Source organism: Poecilia latipinna, unplaced genomic scaffold, assembly GCF_001443285.1.
Source record: "Poecilia latipinna isolate Pla-1442-1.1 unplaced genomic scaffold, P_latipinna-1.0 Scaffold178, whole genome shotgun sequence".
In the NCBI taxonomy this organism is placed as follows: domain Eukaryota; kingdom Metazoa; phylum Chordata; class Actinopteri; order Cyprinodontiformes; family Poeciliidae; genus Poecilia; species Poecilia latipinna.
This window is the reverse complement of record NW_015112794.1, coordinates 169,270-189,348: the sequence shown is the minus strand read 5'-3', so window position 1 is coordinate 189,348 and position 20,079 is coordinate 169,270. Positions and strand designations below refer to the sequence as shown.

The 20,079-nt window shown below is 37.6% G+C and overlaps 1 protein-coding gene across 6 annotated transcripts in view; it reads right to left on the bottom strand.

Annotated features, from left to right (window-relative positions):
* Window positions 1-20,079, bottom strand: part of tln2b (talin 2b) — a 125,673-nt gene that overhangs the window by 64,722 nt on the left and 40,872 nt on the right. For all 6 annotated transcript variants that reach the window (XM_015030279.1, XM_015030282.1, XM_015030277.1 and 3 more), the window contains exons 2-6: window positions 8,929-9,103; window positions 8,744-8,841; window positions 8,420-8,549; window positions 7,666-7,821; window positions 6,612-6,754 (exon numbers count right to left, since the gene is read on the bottom strand). In XM_015030279.1, the coding sequence (XP_014885765.1) occupies window positions 6,612-6,754; window positions 7,666-7,821; window positions 8,420-8,549; window positions 8,744-8,841; window positions 8,929-9,064 (663 nt within the window). In that variant the 5' untranslated portion in view covers window positions 9,065-9,103. The remainder of the gene's footprint in view (window positions 1-6,611; window positions 6,755-7,665; window positions 7,822-8,419; window positions 8,550-8,743; window positions 8,842-8,928; window positions 9,104-20,079) is intronic.

Genomic DNA, 20,079 nt, shown 5'->3' with positions numbered 1-20,079 from the left:
ATAATTATTGATATTTTCAATTTCTAAAAAAATAATACTTATACAAGAAGTAAAAATTGATGTATGCTGATTAGTATGCATTCTGGGCTGTGTTTATGAGGAGGTTAATTAAAATTTATGTTGTGATATGTGTTCATTTAGTATGCTGATTAAGAGCTAGAAAATTAAACTTGGCTTGATTAGTTATTGAGGCTGGAGGAGTGAAAGTAGCCGCAGAGCAGGTTCACCAGATGTAGGTTGTGTTGTACAGCAGGTGATAAAAATACTTGCTGAGGTGTGTCAGAACGTATATAGTCTCAGTGAATACCTGCGCAAATATTAATGCAAATAGCTGAAGGCTACAGCCAATGTTTATTGCACTCAAAAGAATTTCAATAACTTAAAATAAGCCAGGAGAATACGAAGGTTTGCTATGATACTGCAAGGCAGTAAGGAGAGAATCTTAGAACATTTTCACCCAGCTGCATGATTAGGAGTGAAGCATAAGACATCAGGATCCATGACACACACAGTCTGCCTAAGGCGCCAACACTGAGGTCAACCAGCACACCACGACCAAGCAGAGCAAAGACTGAAATACTTTTACAAAAATAAATGATGGCAAAGAGAAGAATATGTCTACTGAATCACATGACAGTTGATGGCATTATCTTACTTTGCTGAAATATTCAGTTTTCAAAAAATCAGATATGCTTAGAAAATGGTCAAAATTTGTTGAATAATTGAACTTTGTTAGATTACAGGTCTGTGAATGATATTGTAACACTAAAGACTGTTCTGCTAAAAAAATGAAAATGAAAATGAAAAAATGAAAATTGGAACACTTATCTGTCTTGATTTCTGGACAGTTCAATTCATTATAACACAGCTCATTTAAATTATATTTATATTCCACTGAGTCACGATACTCATCATCCCAGGACACTTTCAATGACAAACAGATCCACCTTCCAACAGGTTCAGACTTCTTTGGTCAAAATTCGGTTCAAATTAATCAAGTTATTGCTAAACCAAATCAGTCACATTCAGATTGATCTGCGTACAGTTCAATCTGAATCATTGCCATATTTTTTTTTTTACAGCCATCAACAAGGTTCAGGCAGAATTCTGTCTGTCTCAACAACTGACATGAATCCAGTTTTTAAACACAGTGTGATGTGTGATGCCACCACCATCTGACAATTGCTACAGTCTTTCATAGTTAAAAAAATATATATATTGACTCCTCAAAACTCCTCTTTTTGTTATTTTTGCCAAGAAGCCAAACGTTTGTCTCACCTTATAAAAGTTTTATTTATGATTCAATTAACTTAACAGTTGAAACAAAGTTTGGAGAGAGTTTCTGTGTTGAGGCTTTAGTACAAAACAAAAATTCTGAGAAACATTCAAATAACATAAACTTGTTTGCTTACAGTGCAGCAAATGGTACATTATCTTGTAAAGACCAGGTAAAAGAGTCAGCAAAGGGTTATAAATAAAATTAAAATCCATATTCAGCAAAAGAGTTATTAATGAAACCTTTTCCACCTTACGTTCACATCATTGCTTTTGAATATTAGCAGAACACAGTTGGCTCATATGCACATTTTGTTGTACTTATGCAGTATCATATTTGGCAACACAGAGGAAGCCATGCAAACTATTCACTAGGGGGCTGAGACTGCATAGCTCTGCATTACTGCAATACTTTGGGCACTAAAGATTGTAATGAAAGCAAATCTGCAGCCAGTAAATAATGCTGTGGCATGTATTCTTTAAAGGTGTGTCAGAGAAGCCTGCAGGGACGTAAGATAGCATCAACTACAGATCTAGAGGAGCGGTAGACACTAATTGCTTACATTTATTATTCCACCAATCTTCTTGCTTTCAAAGATAAGAGATGTTAAAACAGCACGAGATTTTTTTTTTTTTAAAACATTGTGGGGAAATACATTAAAAATGTTGGTTAAAAACCAGAGACAGAGAAGTAAAATGTGTTTTGGAAATATGTAAGGGACACACTCTGGAACAGCCGCTTTTGCAAGTCTTTACGATGTTAAATGTTTTACTCACAAATTGTAGCTCCTGTTCTGATATTCAAATATCTACGTGATCACAATCTTGGGGCTTCATAGTTTTAAATCCAACTTAAATTGACATTTTGCTACTTGTAGACTCCCATTATTTTTACATTTCAAGATCAGAGAAAACCTTTGTGCTTCAAAATATTTCCAATGATCTCCAGTCATCTGACAGTGGAAGCAGTCAACAGGGTTTCCTTACCAAACATTATGTGACCAACCAACTTTGATTCTACTATACACGTGGACAAAAACATCCAGCATCAATTCTCACACCACCTACTCCAACATGAATCAGATTGATCCACAAGTGTCTAATATGTAATTATGACAGGACATTAAGAAGATAACAGGAAGGCTGAGAAAGGAACAGTCAGTTCAGGTGCTCATTTGTCACTTACTGTTTGCCATGGAACATGATGGACTTGGATGAATCTGATCAACTTCCTCAGAGGAATACATGGACGCTGTTGTTACAGTTAATAAAGCTAAACACGCTAACCACGTCAACTGCCAGTCTCATTTAATATGTCAACACTGTAATCATTTTTATTTGCTTGAGGAAAATAGTCAAATTCTTTTGACATAAAGCCTAGAAAAAATGCTTAGAGCAAAGTTTTTAGATCAGCTTGTAGAGTTAAAAATTTGGAATCAGCTAAATACAGCAGCCTACTGGCAAGTGATGTAAACCAGAGATCAGACAACCAAAACTCTGAATGGATTTCTAAGAAATGGGAATTCTGAAAAAGAAAGAAAAAATTTAAAAGTCAGCAAACATATTCAAATATTCCACTTTTTTTTTTTAAGATTCTCTCTCCTCTGGTTGTATTTGGCTCTTTAAACACAGTGGCAAATTAGTACCACAGCCATGTGAATAGTCTCTGTGATCTGTGCAACAATCCAACTGTGTGTGAGAGACAGAACAACGGAAAGATAGATGGGAAAGAGCATGGGAGGGCAGGGGGCGGAGCTGTTGTTGTGAAAGGAAATATGAGTGTGCTGCGAGGAGACCATGATGCGCACATAGTGCCGTAATGTGTGCCAGCGTGAGAGGGTGTGGATGTGTGGAACTGTGTCAGAATGAGTGCGAAACAGAGAGGGAGTGGAGATAGGCAAACTGGAAGGGATGGAAACAGCGAGTAAGAGAAGCAGGAAGGGGAAAACAAGGACTGAATTGAAGATTATACACTGCACACTGTGCAGTAAGGAAAAAGCTAAGGCACCCTATGAGAGTGGGTAGGTAAGGCTTAACATATTTGGACAAACGCATATCCAATATAAATTTAACCATCACCGAACTAGAATAGTAATATTCTCAAACTAATAAATCCGAAGAAAAGTCCTTTCTGATGAATAATACATGAGGACACCCCCACATTTATTTCCACCAAAAATGGCTAAAATTCCAGATATGTGTATTAAGGTGATGATGAACAGAACATAGTTATTCACATGTTTTTAATGTTGTCATGTTTTGAACTCAGACATTTTAGTCCTCTTGACTGTCACAACGAAAACTCTGGAACCGTTTTCGACCTCCAGGCGAAAAGATTCCAGATGGGGAATCTGGAATCTTTCAAAAGAAGTTTCTAAATAATTTGAAATCAGTCATTTTACTGTGCAGAAGATAGTCTAAAATGAGGACATTTCAAGCAACTCCAAACATGTCCAAGTCGGAATGTCCAAGCAAATCTCCCCTGAAAGTATACCGTAAGATACTAAAGGAAGTTGGCCCAGCCCATCGTCATGAGTTCTATCATGGGTAAGAGGGAACTTGAGGAAAATGTGAGACTGTACGCAAAATATTTCAAGCAAAAACAACAGAACTGGGTCCTGCGACACGACAATTACCCAAAGCATACCAGTAAATTCACAAGAACTGGCTGGGAATTAAGAAATTGGAGTCAAAGCTCAGCTCTTCATCTCAGTGAGATGTTGTGTGGTGACTTCAAACCCGCTGGCGAGCAAGAAACCTCTCAAAGTATCTCGCAGCAGATGGTGAGAAAACTTCTCTTCAGACTGATGAGAGTGGCTGAAAGATGGCTACAAACTTTATTTCACCCATTTATCTTCACGAAAGGGGGCCAGATCGGTTATTAGGGAGTAACTTTTCACAAAGTTGGAATATGCATTTTTGTTTAAAATCTCACAAATTAAGCTTGTGTGAACAGCACATTTGGATTCACAATAGGAGATTCTACTTGCTCCTCTACTAGACCCATCCGATGACCACCAGGTCCAAACAAAGAAATGCTCACCCAGCAGTAAAAGAAAAGGTCTGGTAAATGGTAGGGTCAAGTGGATCAGCTGTATCTGTCGACAGAGAGGTCAGCAATGTCTAAGTATTTCTTTCAGAAAGATTTTGTATGAGGAAGTCTTCTGTTATATCACTCTAAAAGAGTTGCAGAGTAGTGCAACCTTTGAGCTGTATCTATACATATTTCATGTTGGAGAGAGTTTTAGGGATTTCTTTCTTTCAGAAAGGCTTTAAGGTACTCTTTGCACACGGCATGCTTTTTTAGAGTATCTATATTATAACATGAGAAGCAATGTACAGAATGAAAAAAGATGAATAATATACACCTTTTATGATATAATTTAAATCTGCCTTCTCAGACCTAAATATTTAAACTTGAAAGTAGCCAAAATATTGTCTTAAGTCAAATCTCAGTCAAAATATATACAAAATAAAAATGTCTCCTTGAATCAACAGTGCTCATAAAGCCTTTTAGCTTTCTGTAGCTTACAGTTTTGACCTTAAAACAAACTGATAAAAACACCAAAAATTAATAACTCGCTAGTTCAGCAATCAGTTCATATCAGTAATTAGATTAAAGTCAGTTCTGCCAATGTTAGCATCTCAACAAAGGGAGATAATAGAATTTGGTGATTGTTGTCCAGATTAGCAAGACGGGGGTACCCTTCTGGTATCAGGACCACAAAGGTTGGATGGCATGTTGTTGGTTGCCCCAACAACATGCAGCTGTTTGTCAAGATTTGGTTCTAGGAGTTTAACTGAGCTCAGCCCATTTAGGGGGAAACAGAAAGCCCCCTAAACGTGGGTCCACCACTTGTGAGAAGGGATGCTGAGGTTGAGGTTGGGTGCGATCTGTTAGGTGAGGTCAGGGGCCTGGCTCAATAGATGATGAAACAGCAATGGTAGAATGGAGTAGGAGATGGATGGATGTGGCGCTGCTCCGCTCTGTGGTGGTGAAGAAAGCTTATTCTATCCCTTATTCATGAGATATTGATCATGTCACGGAACCATATGAGCCTTCTGGCCTGAGAACACTATGAACTAAATAGTGTTGCCGAGGAGAGGAATCTCTTGGTTTCACTCCAGGAACTTTTACCTTCCACAGTCCAATCTTTCACAAGCAGAGGGTAAAAGACCAAGCGATGAACAAATTGTTCTGTTTTTCTCATCAATCAGATAAAATACATTTTTTGACATCTAACACTAACGTTTTCCAATGCAGGTAAACTTTTAATTTGATTTGCAAATGTACTGTGTAAAAAAAAATAAATAAATAAATAAATAAATAAATCTTGTCCCAACCAAATCAAACCTAACCAAGTTTAGGACACGGACCCTGATAAAATGCCTAATGCTTCAACAAACTCTGCATTTAATAACTATTGCAAATAAAAACAAAAATCTGAAGTCAATACATCCCCAATGTCTTGTAGAAATTTTTGAACTCCTAATGTAATTTGGTTTATTATACATACAAACAACAACAATTTCTGGAAATCTTCTAAAAAAAATTGATGAAACAGATTTCTCATACCAAATCTCTTTTTTTTTTTAGCCCAATGTTCATAATTACTTCTCCGCATCCAATGCCACCGGACTCCACTCCTTCCCTCTCTTATAAGGAGCATCTGATGACATCAGATGGTAGTTTATATTGTAAATAAATTGTTCCCATCATAACATTTAAGAAGATTGTACAGTGTCTAAGCTAAAAGCTCCCAACAACACAGGTAAAAGGCAACAACACAGCAATCTGTTAGATTTCTTCTCAAACAGCAGCATTTCTCGTATCTGCTGAGAGACCATGAATATGTGGGTAATCTGCCATCATGTAGGCACAATCTTAATTCAAGGCATGTCTTCAGTAGATTCAGGCTTGGGAACCACTGCAGACACAAATGCAAGTGTAAACCAGGGAGCTGATTAATCTAAAGGTTGTATTAATGGCAACAATTCTCTATAACATTTCAGCTCAATAAGCCCCGAGCACAATTGTGTTTTTTGTGTTTTTTTTTGTTTGTTTTAACTCTACAGCAGTTATGCTGAAAACTGTAATTTATTTAAACTGATCTTAAATGGCAACAGCTGTAGGGTATTCTGTAATCAAAGAATCCAAATCTGTATCCTGCAGAATGTATTAAAAAAAAAAAAAAAACAGAATAGGTTACATTTTCTGCTGGTAAAAGTACCTTATGACTTGAGCTGCCTTCAGCTGAACCTTTGTTATTGAAAACTCTGTTTAAATTGATTATTAATTGACAAAAAATAGATTGATGCAGCCTTATGGAGTTTACCTGAACGTAGAGCAGGTTCAGCTGGACCGGGTCCCGTGAGTCCACGTTCTGATCAGAATAGAAGAATTTGCGCCGGAGCAGCAACGTTTCACTTTCTTCCACTCCCTGCTCTCTGAACGTCCTGCTGTGATCCAGCCAGTTCACTGTCCAATCAAAACACACAGTTTGTTACTCGATGCAAATAAATGAAAGACAAATAAGTAAAATGTACAAAAAAGTTCACTGCTGGAGGATTTTAACTATTAATTGGACTCAAAAGTGTAAAAATGAGAATCTGATGATAATACAAAAGAAAAAGAATCTAATTTAATATGGAGAGGCTAAAACAATTGTTACTGCAAATACTGCAACTGGTGATGTCTAGCAATGCTAATGCAGGGATCTGTTTTTGAGAGTCTTATCAGTGCTAAATTAAAGGACTATTTTACAGTTTGAGCTGAATTTCAAACCATGGCAAGTTTGAACATTCAGGGGAGCACGTGTAAAATTGAAATAGTTAAACTGAACAAACATAAACTGCATAATTATACACTGAACATATCACGAATTAAAGCACCGTTTGAGAGTTAGTAAACCTTTATTTTATTTGTGAAACTCAAAACTAAACGGGAAGTCCTCGTTTGTTTAGAATAAAACAACCAGGCTTAGAATAATCCAAGCTCTCCGTTTTTTGAAGATTCTTTGTGCACTGTAAAGTAATCCATTAGAAGCTAGATTAGTCTTATAACCTTAGGTTTTGAACTGACTATATGAAACCCTGATTAAATGTATTTAAAGTGAAACAGAAAGCTGTGAATCAGAACCTCAACAGGAACAGGAATATTTAAACACCATTAGCCAGCAATGACAGTCATATTTACCAACAGCACGTAGCACGAGATGGTGCCCACTCACAATCGACTAGATATGTTAATAAGGAACAAAAAAACTCAATTTGAGGAGCAAATACACAGATGACTTTTTCACTTTTTGAATTTGTGTGTCCATGCCACCCTGGGCAGTGAGTCATATCGGCCATATAAAATGGTACCACCGTCTGGAACGTGAAACTTACAGTCGTCATCCGTGTGCAGCTTGGCTTTTAGTTTTTCCATTTTTCTTTCATCTCGTAGTAGTAGGGTCCTGTCTTTCTTCAGCGTTCCTGTACTCTCTTCCTTCTTGTCTTCTGGAACTTCATGTATCAGCGAATATTCCTCATAGTTGGTAATTCCTGCAAAATTAAGCAAACACTCTCAGACGACACTACACTTAAAAAAAAATAAATAAATTCTTCAAAAATTACTACACTGATAGAGAAACACCCTCATAGTTCAACTTCACTCTCTTATTCTCCCCTTCTTCATTTTGCTGCGGAAAGTGAAGGAAAGCTGGTACTAAGCCAGCAAAATAAAACACAATGAGAGGCAGGGAAGAAGCCAAGCAGAAAGCCCTCATCTAAACAAACATTTTCCAATAAAGCTTTCTGCCAGATATACATCCTTCTCTTCCTCACCCAATTAGGCTCTGAAGTAGCCTATTAGACATGACGTATAGAGCTTAGGGGACAATCCTCTGTTATGGAACACGGCAAGGTTTGAACATTCAGGGGAGCACTTAAGTATTTATCAAAGGCAAGCTTGTTTGAGCTTGATAAGTCACATCTACTTTACTCTAAACAAAACCTAATTTGGATTTAACATGCAAACAAAAATGCTTTATGTGATTAACAAATCCTGCTCCTCAAGAGTAAGTGTCAAGATAAAGTAAGGCACCAGTAATTATCATTTCGTATGACATACTTTTACAGAACTCATGATAAATGCACTCACCTATTCTACTGCATATTGTGACAAGGAGCTCGCCGACTGTTTTTGAATCGTCGACCATGATGGTTTTAACGGCACCGTCCAGCATTTTGATCTTTTGCGGCCTTTGTTTCTTCTTGTACTCCAAGACATCCTGAGAAAAACAGGAGGGGAAGCGGGATGACATCTAGAGCTCTGTTAAATCCCTCCCGACTGTAAAGTGCATGTGATTCTAGCAAGTGGAAAGGCATAAATATTTCAGCTCCCACTAGAAAAATACAAATCACTTCAAGAAATGTGAAGTGACACTGACAGATCTCCGCCCTGGACTATATGATGTAATCTTACTCCGTTTCGCAGCATGTAGTAATCCAGGGTTCTCCCCGACTCGAGCCAGATTCCTTTCCTGGGATCGTCGTCAGACAGGAACAGGCCATAATCGGAGGCTGGGACACGGAGAGACAGAGAGCATGCAAATGTTGCTGGCAATAGTTTTCCATCATGAAAATTAGATTCGCAAGGCATTGTCTAACCTTGTCCGGATTGGGCTTCTGGAACTCTCTCTCTGATTATCCTGCAGGCATCATACACAGGGGTGGAGGGTTCAAACTGCATCGTTTTTACCACATTGCACTGGCGCACACAAATCTTTAATGACAGGGCCACCATCTTGGTGGGTTAGTGTAATGGCCTCACCAGCCTACACACCTGGAAAAGACAGAGGCAGAAAGCACGACGTGAGATTTAGAGCGTGTAAAGTCTCTTTCACTAGGCTGATGTTCTAAATAATTGGTTTGTGTTTTGGTAGTTATTTCTCGGGACATTATGAAAATGTTGACTGTTGAAGCAATCAGGCTTAAAAGTGTGATAGGAAGGTCTCAGAGGCAAAATACACTACCACAAAGCACAGAGCAAATCATCGCAATTATCTCCTTTGGGAGATTTTTACTTGTCAAACTGAACGTGTGCCTGCAGTATAGATGCAGCAGCAGATCATCATTCTTTAGATGTTTGCAGAGTAAAGAGGATGAAGATTTTCTACTTATATGTAGATTTAACTGACTATGTAAACATACCTGAACAAAAAAAAAAAATAAATAAATAAATAAAAATATGCAGCTTGAGCAGAATAATGGATAAAACATGCAAATCCGCATAATCCGCCAGAAAAAACAGGAGGTTTGAAATAAATTCCGTTGCTGCTTAGCTGGTGTTTTCCTGGTTTGTGCAGGGCTCCAAAAGACTTCACAGTGAGGCAAATCTGGTTGTGTTTTATCATGTGCAGCCATTAGGCTGAAATCAATTCAGGCATTCTGGGATCCTTGCTCAAAAAAAGGGAAAGAGACAGTTACAGTGAAGGCTCCCCCTCCCACCCTCTCATTCACATCCTTGACCTTGCCTTCCTCACAGAAATATAGATCACAGAGATATATGGGCCACCTATAGACACTGTCTCATATAGTTTTAAATTGATCTCAAATCATATTCTCACAATTTTATGCACCATCTAGACATAACTGTAGATAAAGATATTCAAGTACCAAAACCTTTCATCTTCATTATGACTTTGTCAGCTAAACTGATTAACATCAACTTCTCTCCTGCACGAGAGGTACATTTGTCTTTGCCCTAACGTAAATTAGAAATTACCGCTCATAGCAACAACAACAGCAGCACAAAAGAAAAACATACAAAGTGCTGATTAATTAAGTTTGAAACCAGGATTTTCAAATCTAATATTGAAAAGATAGAGTTTTAAAAGGTGGATATGGAAACATTACCCACCAAACTGATCAATCCATCTCTAGTACTAACCACATTGATTTCCTTGTGTTACTGAGAATTAAAAAAATGTCCCTTGAGGACAAAAATGAATTCCTTTGTGAGTTGGATACACGGGCAAAAGTTCAAATCACACAAACACAGTTCAAAACTCAACTACATTTTTTTATTTTTTTATTTTGCCAACAAGATTCTCCTCTCATCCACAGGCCCCCTTCCGGGTCATACCAGAGAAAGTCTGAAAAGTACATTTTCTTGTAATGATAGAGCTGTGAATGGGCCTCTGTCATAGCTGAGGCTTTCTGTCTTCCTCTGTTTCAATGAAACAGACGGAGGCACACAAAGGAGAGGAGGTAATGACGCTGCATGAACTCCCATCCAAACAAGCTGGTAGCGAAGCCCCACAGAGTTTTCGTCATCCTGTCGTTTTACAGATGTCTCTTGATGACGAGCAGTTACTGGACCCAAAACTGACAACAGATTATGCCTTACAGACACGCACATAATGTCTGATAGCTACTCCATCCAACGCTAAACACACAAACTGCTGCGAGTGGTTTCTGAAAAGTTCATCTCAATCAGAAAAGCAAACATCACTTTTGATGAGAGCCGTTTAAAATTACTCTGGGTTTATACAAAAGTCACAGTACTTTTTCCAGTATAACTTGTTTCCCTCCATGAAGATTGTAGAAATCTCCAAAAAAAAAAAAAAAAAAAATCCCAGGGGGATAATGATAATCCCTGATCTTACATTAGTGTGAGAAGCTCCAGGATCCACATGCAAACACTCCATCGAGCAACTTCATTAGTTCTGCTCTCTCGCAAGAGACAGCGTTCTTGTGTTTCTCTGTGGAATTATATTATTATATCGTATTACACGTTTGACATCAAGATGCTGCTTTTTAGAAGGTAATTTGATCATTTCTGACTTTTACTGATACATAAGAAAAAAAGAGTCATGAGTTAAATAACGTTTGTTTACTGCACCAAATATCGGGAGATGTAAACGGCCAAAGAATAGCAGGCTGAGGAGTCGAAACATGGACAACTCAATGAAGAACAGACAGGGCAGGAGCCATCTGGACAGGAAACAGCTCTAATGAGTGGCTGTGTAGAACAGGCAGCAGAACAGATCCCATGATCACCAAGCGTGGTGTTTACTGCAGTGGTCTGTCACAGGATAACTGAAGTGGCTAGACGGTAACCTTTGGAATAATAAAAAATAAATAAAGATTCCATGTTGGTCAGAACCCCTTCGTACAGGAAGAAGACCACCGTGTAGTCTCCAGGATCTTCAACACATTTAAGCTTCAATTAAATGATGCAAATTTGGAAAAAGCCTAATCTCAGTGTGAAGGTAAACAATCTTTTTCAATCTTACAAATCGTCTCAAATTTTACCCCGCTGCTTTCTTGGTCATCCTATCACAAAGCCTCTGCTCGAGGTATCACATCTGCACTGGGATGTTTCCTCTTAATTGGCAGAATTCCCCAGTATAATAATTTAAATAGGTTTCCTCTTCCCCTTACAGATTCCCACATGAATGCTATTTTTTTGTGTCATACTTAAATGTTTGAGTTCAAGTTATGGCAAAGATAATTAAATTTAAAAAAAAAAGCAGTTCTTGCTGCTAGTGCTTTTTAATCCTCTTCCTCATTTTTATTCTTCTTTCACCTTAGTATAACGTCAAGGTGTCTCTTTGACAAACACGTTCAGCGTATGAACACCAGTCTGAAGAACATAATTCCCCTCAGACTCCTGCCAGCCAGCGTACATGTGCAATTTGGAGGTAGAAACACTTAAGAGAGCTACACATACCAATCTGTCTTTAACTGGCCTGAGCTTTGCAGCTTCATTTCAGATGCTTAGTAATATATTTTTTGTTTCACCTTGAGCAGTGGAATAACCCTATGCACATAGCAGCAGTGGTGTCAAAAGTATTTTAATAAATTAAGCTACTTGGAGTACTAATATCCTGGTGCAAGTGTTATTAGCACAGAGGCAGAATGCTCACATCCTTGTACATCACAGTCCCAGGCTTCACAGGAGCCAGGACCGATATATGCTGCTGTTACCATTACAAACCATCATTAAAATGTTCTGAAGAGACTTAGAGGACTCTCAGAGAGTCTACTGTGTTCTTGACATGCAGCAGAAGATCTCTGCAGGTCCCTGTTGATACCATCCGGGATAGTACTTGAGAAGGGAGCTGGACTGTTTTTGTAATTTCCTTAAGATGTTACACCTCTCATGTGAATTATTTATAAATGACAGGAGAAACAGGAAAAGAAGTCAAATCGCCGTTTTTAAAAGCATTTCAGATCGTCATGCTCTGGCAGACTGAGAACTTACATCAATGAAAAGCCAAGTTCTGTTGTTTCATTAGCATTGAGGTCAGCAGCTTAGTTGCTAATTAGAGGCTAATTAGAGGACAAAGCCTCCATGACCTACACTAGAGGACCACTAAGGTCGGCATATTAAACTCAGATAACCTGAAAACCAGCAAGGCTTTCCTCATTAATATATCAATGTATACTGAGATGCTTTTCACACATTCCTAAAAAATATAATATAGCAGTGAATGCAAACAACTCGTATTTGCAAGCAACTCTTATTTTACTCACAGGAGTTATGACTGTAAATATAAAAACGACATCTCTGGGATAATAGGTTGATATTACAGCAGCTCTACAGTGAGCAAAGCTACTGTACCGCAAAGGACAACTACTACATTTTAACAAGCTGTGACTCACCTGAAAATAACTCTGAAGCACAAATGTAATAGTCGGTAAAGCAGCAGGGAGTAGCTCTATATGATTACATTACAGAACAATATTTTCTTAAGCCTGGTGGTCTCTTTTTATTGTGTAATTTACAGCATGTACTGTAGTATGAGTAGAGGGCCAAGATGAAATGTGACATCAGCAGTTTCCAAGACTGATGAGAGCAGCATCACTAAAGAAAGCTTTCTAGGAGAAAATATAAAAAAATATATATTCTGCCACACACAGTCTGTGTCTTATTTCTTCATCCTGATTTTACACTCCAGCAAAACACCAGCCCATTCATACAGCGAGAACTGAATGATCCAAATATACGTCTGTTTTCTGAAGATCCACTTGATCTGGTTTGTGCTAAATTTAGATGGAAAGAAGACTTCGATTGGTCTCTATAAATACATCTGAGGAGGAGGCATAATTAATTTACCACACGGCAAGCACATGGCAAAGTATTTAATAGGTCATACTTGTAATCATCATACCACAAGAGAACAGCAAGATGTCCTTTGGTCAGCTTGGATTCTTTAAATGTGGACAATAAAATTAGGACACAACATCACGGAAGCTCTTATTACACTTATTTAATGACAAATTTGGTATGTTTATTATAAAAAAGTCGTAGATAATATTATGACAGATTTATCAGAGTTCTTTATTTACTTTCAAATGTCAGGAAACAGAGACACACACGACAAAGAACCATGGAAGCACACACACATGCTTAAGCTTAAAAGTCATGTTAAGAGAAAATCCATCTCTGTATATAGGAAACATGAATAATCCATGCAAGAGTTGAACCTTTCTTTCTTCCTGTGAGGTAACAGTGCTGTCAGCTGTTCTACAGTGAAGTTCTTTAGTTCTTAAATCTTGTAATTATAGTTCCAGTAATAGAGTTAGAAGCAAAAAACATCATGACGACGTAGTACTGCGAGGTAGTTACAGACCCACATCAGCGGACTTTTAAAGACAAGCTGCCTTTACCAGGGAAGGGAATGATGCAGTGATGGCATAACCAGGAAGCCGCAGGGTTTAAATGTAAATGACTCCAAATAATTTACAGTGAGATATGGAGCATTTGCTTGGCCAACAAAAAGAATAACTACACTGAGCTCATCTGCCATTATTCTTAAAATGACAATTTCAAAGGCAGACTGTCGTCAGAAACTTTATGCGTAGTGCTGATGTTACTGTGTCAGACCACTGTTCTTGACCTACACTGCTAACATAATTTTTAAAATCTTTCAGCGTGGTCCACATGGACCAGATGGAGGCCAGCCCTTTTTTGTAGGTTTATAGAAGGGTCTTTAAGGAGTATTATTTTAACTATGACTTTTGTGATCCTAATGTCTGTTTCTTCTACAAGATAAGTTTAATTGGCTTTATTAATTCAAATATTATTTGCTTAGTAAGCCAGGTTAGGGGTATTTTTTTAAAGTCATTTGGTGAAAAAAAAAAAAAAATCTTTATGTTGTGTCAAACCCACAATCCAATGCAGTTGTGTTACAGCAATCGATTTTATTCTGTCTGTCGCAAAATCATCCCAATTGGGTTATTTTTAATCCAGCAGCTTTTGAGTGTGTATTTACAAAACATATCATGGTTTCTTAGAATCAAGACTGTAAATGTCTCTGCACATATTTTTTAAATTAAAATATAGAAAGTTCCCTGTTATGACCCACTATGAGGATTACATGGTGTCCTCCTGGGTGACACACACCGTTGTAATGTAATTCCCGGGTAGAGAAACTGACAGAATCTATCAATCTTGCCCTTGTTGCAAGGAGGAAGAGAACATCTCCTCTTACACTAAAAATATCCACTGATGTAGAGCTTCCTGCAGCACTGCTTCAAAGGAGCCACAGGACAAGCAGAGCAAAAAAAAAAGAAAAGAAAAAAAAAGAAAGAAAGAACAGCAGCTTGTTCTCTATTCTTGAATGCCAATTTCTTTCACTATTACTTGGGAAGGGTAGGAAGTTAAGTCTTCGGATGTAAATGATTTATTACAGAGTACTCAGTGCATTAGCCAATAAGGTGCTTTAGCGACATATATTTCAAGACAAATGCATTCATCGTTACTGCACTGAAAAAAGTTCTCAAATACAAAATGTTTCATTGAGATCCAAGGAATTGACTTCCTGATAAATGGAGGCAGAAACTGCCAACAGAGGAGGAGCACTCCACCCAGCAGCTGCAGTTAGTCAAGCAGTCGATGACTTACTCAGTCCGCAAACTGACTGGGACGATCCTGAATCATTCCTGAGGGAGTGGCTAGCTGTGCCTTCTGCATATGCTTCTCAATAAAATCACGTTGACATTTTATTGCACGCACTGGTGGATGCAGAGCCATCTAAAATGAGTCATGAAAAGACTCAACCCATGACAATTGCATTATCCTGATAAGTCACACTTATAGTTATAAATCCCTTGTCAATTTGAATGAAACTGGTTTTCAGCATACGGCAAAAAGAAGTATGATATGAAACAAAGGGCATGAGCGTCTGTTACAGCAGAGCTAAAATCTCGACAGCGTCTCTGTTTTCTGAGTAATATTACTGTCACGCATCGAGCAGGTGTTAGTCATACGGCTTTAACCACTCAGTCCACACATGTTTGCCTGTTAACTACTGCTAACCGTATGCCATATGGAAAGTTGAGTGTTTCCAGATTGAACATGCTTCAGTGTTCAGACTGGAAGGCAATAAATCTCTACTGTTACGTCCAAATTATAATGCGATCGCAATGACAGTCACAACAGGCTTCTGCTACCAGTTGCATTTTATTTAGCACAGAAATTTTGAAAGGCAAAACACCCAGTCGGTATTTATTAAAGCAGAAATGTCAAAGAGCAACCCAAATTCAAAACAGAGAACAATTTGCATGTTGTACCAGCTACAAATGTTAACTGTGCTAGTCATGCTAAAGTCAGCTCAGACAGACAACTTAGTGATTTTATTTTATTTTTTAAGATAATCGTGAAATATTAAATCTTCCTAAAGCATTTCTTCTCTCACATTTCTTCTGTTTATTTCTTAGCAGAAATAAATAACAACAACTCTTGGCAGAAAGGATAGAAAAAGATATTTGAATTCTCTTTATTTTATTTATTTTTTCAAAAGAGAAAATTGGAATAGGCTGGAGATCATCAACAAAACCTACAAGTGCATCATTAATCTATTCACCTTTGTGACTCAATGCCTTTATGTTGCACCAAATCCCTGATGGTTATGGGATGACTTGACTTTCTCTGAAACAGAAGATATTGTGTAGTTTCATCTCTGTTATCTAACAATAACACATCTATAGCGTATTACAGAAAAAAATCCATCTGGTGAATCACTGGCAACTACACCACATAATTAATGTAAATAATTAGCAAAGTCCACCATCGTCATAGTTGTCGAATTTGTTTGCGAGTTGATAAGTGACAATGTGGTGTGTATTCAGTTTGACAAACTCAGCACTTGACATCAGTGCATCTCTTTTACACTTGGTTGAAGTGGCAGCTGGCGAATACAAAACTGTGTTAGTTAATGTTATCATAGTATGTGAAATGGCACACGTCACTGGGACATTTATACAAATTTGTAATATCAGAAAAAACAAACAAACAATTTGTTGATTTACATGGGTATTTCATATAGCATTGTTCTCCACAAGAAAGGCCAGAAATCTGTCACAAAAGCAATATTTCAAAAAGCAACAAAGTCAAACCAGATGAAATATGTCAGTTGACGTACATTAGAGTGTTTAAAGAGTAGCAGGAAGACACTTCCCAGGTTTGACAGCAATCAGTGGAAATAAGTTAAGTACAAGGCAGAGCAAGCTCTTGAAATCATTGTGTCACAGTTACAAAGGTCACACATAGGATGCCAAGCCCTGATCTCTGTGAACAGGATTTGCTCTCATTAGCATTCCCTGTTTCTGTCAGTAACTCTGATTAAATGCACCATTTTCTCAAAGAGACAGAATGCTTAAATTAATCATCTTATTAAAAAGAAATTTGAAAAAATGAACAAAATGGGGTTTAATAACCCATACAATATATCACATTGCAGTTGATGTTGGAGGTTATAGGACAGAAAAGGTAGGGTAATACGGACGGGATCTTGTGAAGGTGGAAGTTCACATACAAAGCAAAATCACATGGGAAGATACACTTTTAACTCCGAATGCAAACTTTTCAGACGCCACTAATTTAAACCTTCCCAGCGAATCGTGCTGCAGTGAAAATGAGAAAAGGACGACACTCTCACACCTCTGGCTCAGTATATGCCGCCTGGAATGTCATTTCTTCCAAATCAGGTGACTCCGATCTCTTGCTGAGCCTCGTTCTCACACTCCAGCGGCTGGCTGACCCTCAGCACTCGCATGCTGATTACAGTATCAAGAGCAATGGAACGGAACATATGCCGGCTCCGCTCCAAAGTATGATACACCGAGGGACTCTATCAACATTCAACATCCTGCGGCACGCTGTACGGTAAGCATCAAGACAGAATGTTGTAAGGTCACTCTTCCAGCTCTTTAAGCGAGGTTTGTATTGGATTCTCAACCACAACTTAGCAGAACATCTTAAAAGTCAATCCGCACCAACATTTTGGTGCGTGAGTATCAAAGAGGCTTTTATAACAACAAAACCCTGTGTGTTGATAGTGGGAAAAACTATGTTGTTAAATGGTTCAGGGAGAGGCCATGTTGTCGGCCCATTGTTTCCAGCTCAGCAATTCTGCCCACCGTTGCCATGACTGCTGCTGTGCCCACCTTTTCCTGGACATATAAGTCTGGACAGCAGCAGCAACCTCCACTCTACCCTCAGGTCAAAGCTGACAATTCGTCATAATCTGGGTCTAGCATACACTTGGCAAAGGTATAAGGATATCAGCTAAGTCTGCTTTCAAACGTCTAGCAGACAGGGAACAAGAGGGAAGTTTGACAATATAAAGGGCTGTCTCGTCTGTGTACATGACTATTCAATCCTGGTTTTATCCGCAAGGTCTCATAGCTGTTCTGTCACAAGAACACGGAAATATTCAGCAGAAAAAGAGATTGATCGGGCCGACTTTGATTCGCTTTGACAGTTTGACTGAAAAATGAGAATGCCTCTCTGTGAAAACATCACCTTTACCACTTTAGTGGAATTTTGGTAAAGGAACTTCATTCATGTGTGGAGTGATTCCCAGCGAGAACGTACTTGTTTGAAATATAGCAACTGATCCACTGATTCATACATCAGAGAGAGGATTTACCCCTGAAAGTACAAACAAACACAAAAAAAATTCTTAAAGTGATAGACCAGGATTGCTTGGAGAGAGGTTCTTTTAAAAGGTCATAGGCAGACATAAATATTTTACTTGCTATAGTTAACCCTTCTGACATCTTTATTAAAAATCCAAATTAGTTGGTACCACAGGATGCAGCCAGCGGCCAACCCAAGAGGGGCCAAAGCAACCAATACTTTGTTACAACTCCAATCACAAAAATATCACAGAGGTTTATGAAATGGGTATATAATGAATCTCTTAACTGTTGCTATGTTTGCAAGTAGCAGGGAACCTGCTATAAATACACCAACAATAAGGTAGGATTTAGTTCATTACTTGTGGTGTAACAATTTCTAAAGCTCAAGAGATGAGGTATAATATTGAGTTCATGGAAATTAGATGGGGTAAGATATTGTTGCTTCAAGCATCAAAATTATGCTGCAAAAATGCCTTCAATTAGTGTTTTTAATTATTTTGCCAAAAACCCAATAAACTTGTGTCATTCCTTTCCCAACGGGATGCGATATGATTGTGATGTAGCCCAACGTACCTCTATGTGTCGAGCCATCAGTTGTAATAGCGATGCTTTTTTGCTTCTTTCAACGCCTGAACAACTTGCAGTGCTTACATATAAATGTTAATTTAATAATTGACATTTTACAAGCATATTACACACACGTATAGTTTCAAGCCTTTATTTTTGTTCACTATGACGATTTTTTTATTTAGTTAAAAAATATTTTTAACACAAATGTAGGCTTCATGAAAAGCGTATGAGCTGCTTAAAAGGTTGTTATTCTCAAGCATACTTTAATCAAGCAAGTCAAAATTAACATAGTAATTTATTGAATATGACTATAAATCTGTATTACTGTTTAATCAAAGCTGAAAAGATAAGATACTGTTGAATTTCTAAGCGAACCAGAGTTTTTTTAATTTTTTTTATTTTGTCGTTATGCAGTTTACATCTTTTAATTTCTGTGTTCATATTCTCCACTCTTATATCTCAGTATACGGGGTTTAATAACTGTTCTTTTTCTTTCTCTGAATTGGAAGGGTTGGTGGATAATCATAAATAAGCATTTAAAATCTTTTATGTCAACCCCAGAAAGTAAACATTCTCCAAGGTACGCTATAAATTACAACATGATGAGCGAGTTTCAGTGTAGTAAATGACTTACCAGAAAGCATTTTGTTTAAACAAGAAACTTCACAGTGTGAGAATGTTAGTTAGAAAAAAAAAAAACAACCCTGAAAAGTTGCAGAAACATTTAGGTTCTCATATTCAGAAACTATAGCCAATATGAACAGATTATTATGAAACACTAACAGTCCATGGGACATCACTGGCATTCTTTTTAAGAAAAATATTTTCATACAGTCCATCACCTGTCAGAGCTGCAGTTTGTAGATTTTCACTCAGACTGTCAGACTCAAACCACTACTCCATGTAAGAGGCATTAGCTCAGCCTCTGGGCCCAAGTAATGTGGATTTATCCCAAATTAAAATGCCAAGAGTCATCTATTGCGGATAAGATATTAACTGCTCAAAAACCAACAGAAATTTCCCTTCATAAATTGTGAACACAAATTGTGAAATATCTCTTTTAATGAGGGAACGTTTTCACGTAGCAAATTCATGAATTGGTTTTCAGCTAAATATCCTCCAATATATATATATATATATATATATATATATATATATATATATAATATGTAAATCAAATAGACAACTACAAAAATGAGAGCAGACTCTGGAAATACCACAAAGTTTAAAAAAAGAAAAGAGAAAAAAAAACATTATTTAAATTTCGGAAATAAGTACTACTTACGGAATAATTTTTCACTCTTTGCAGTATTG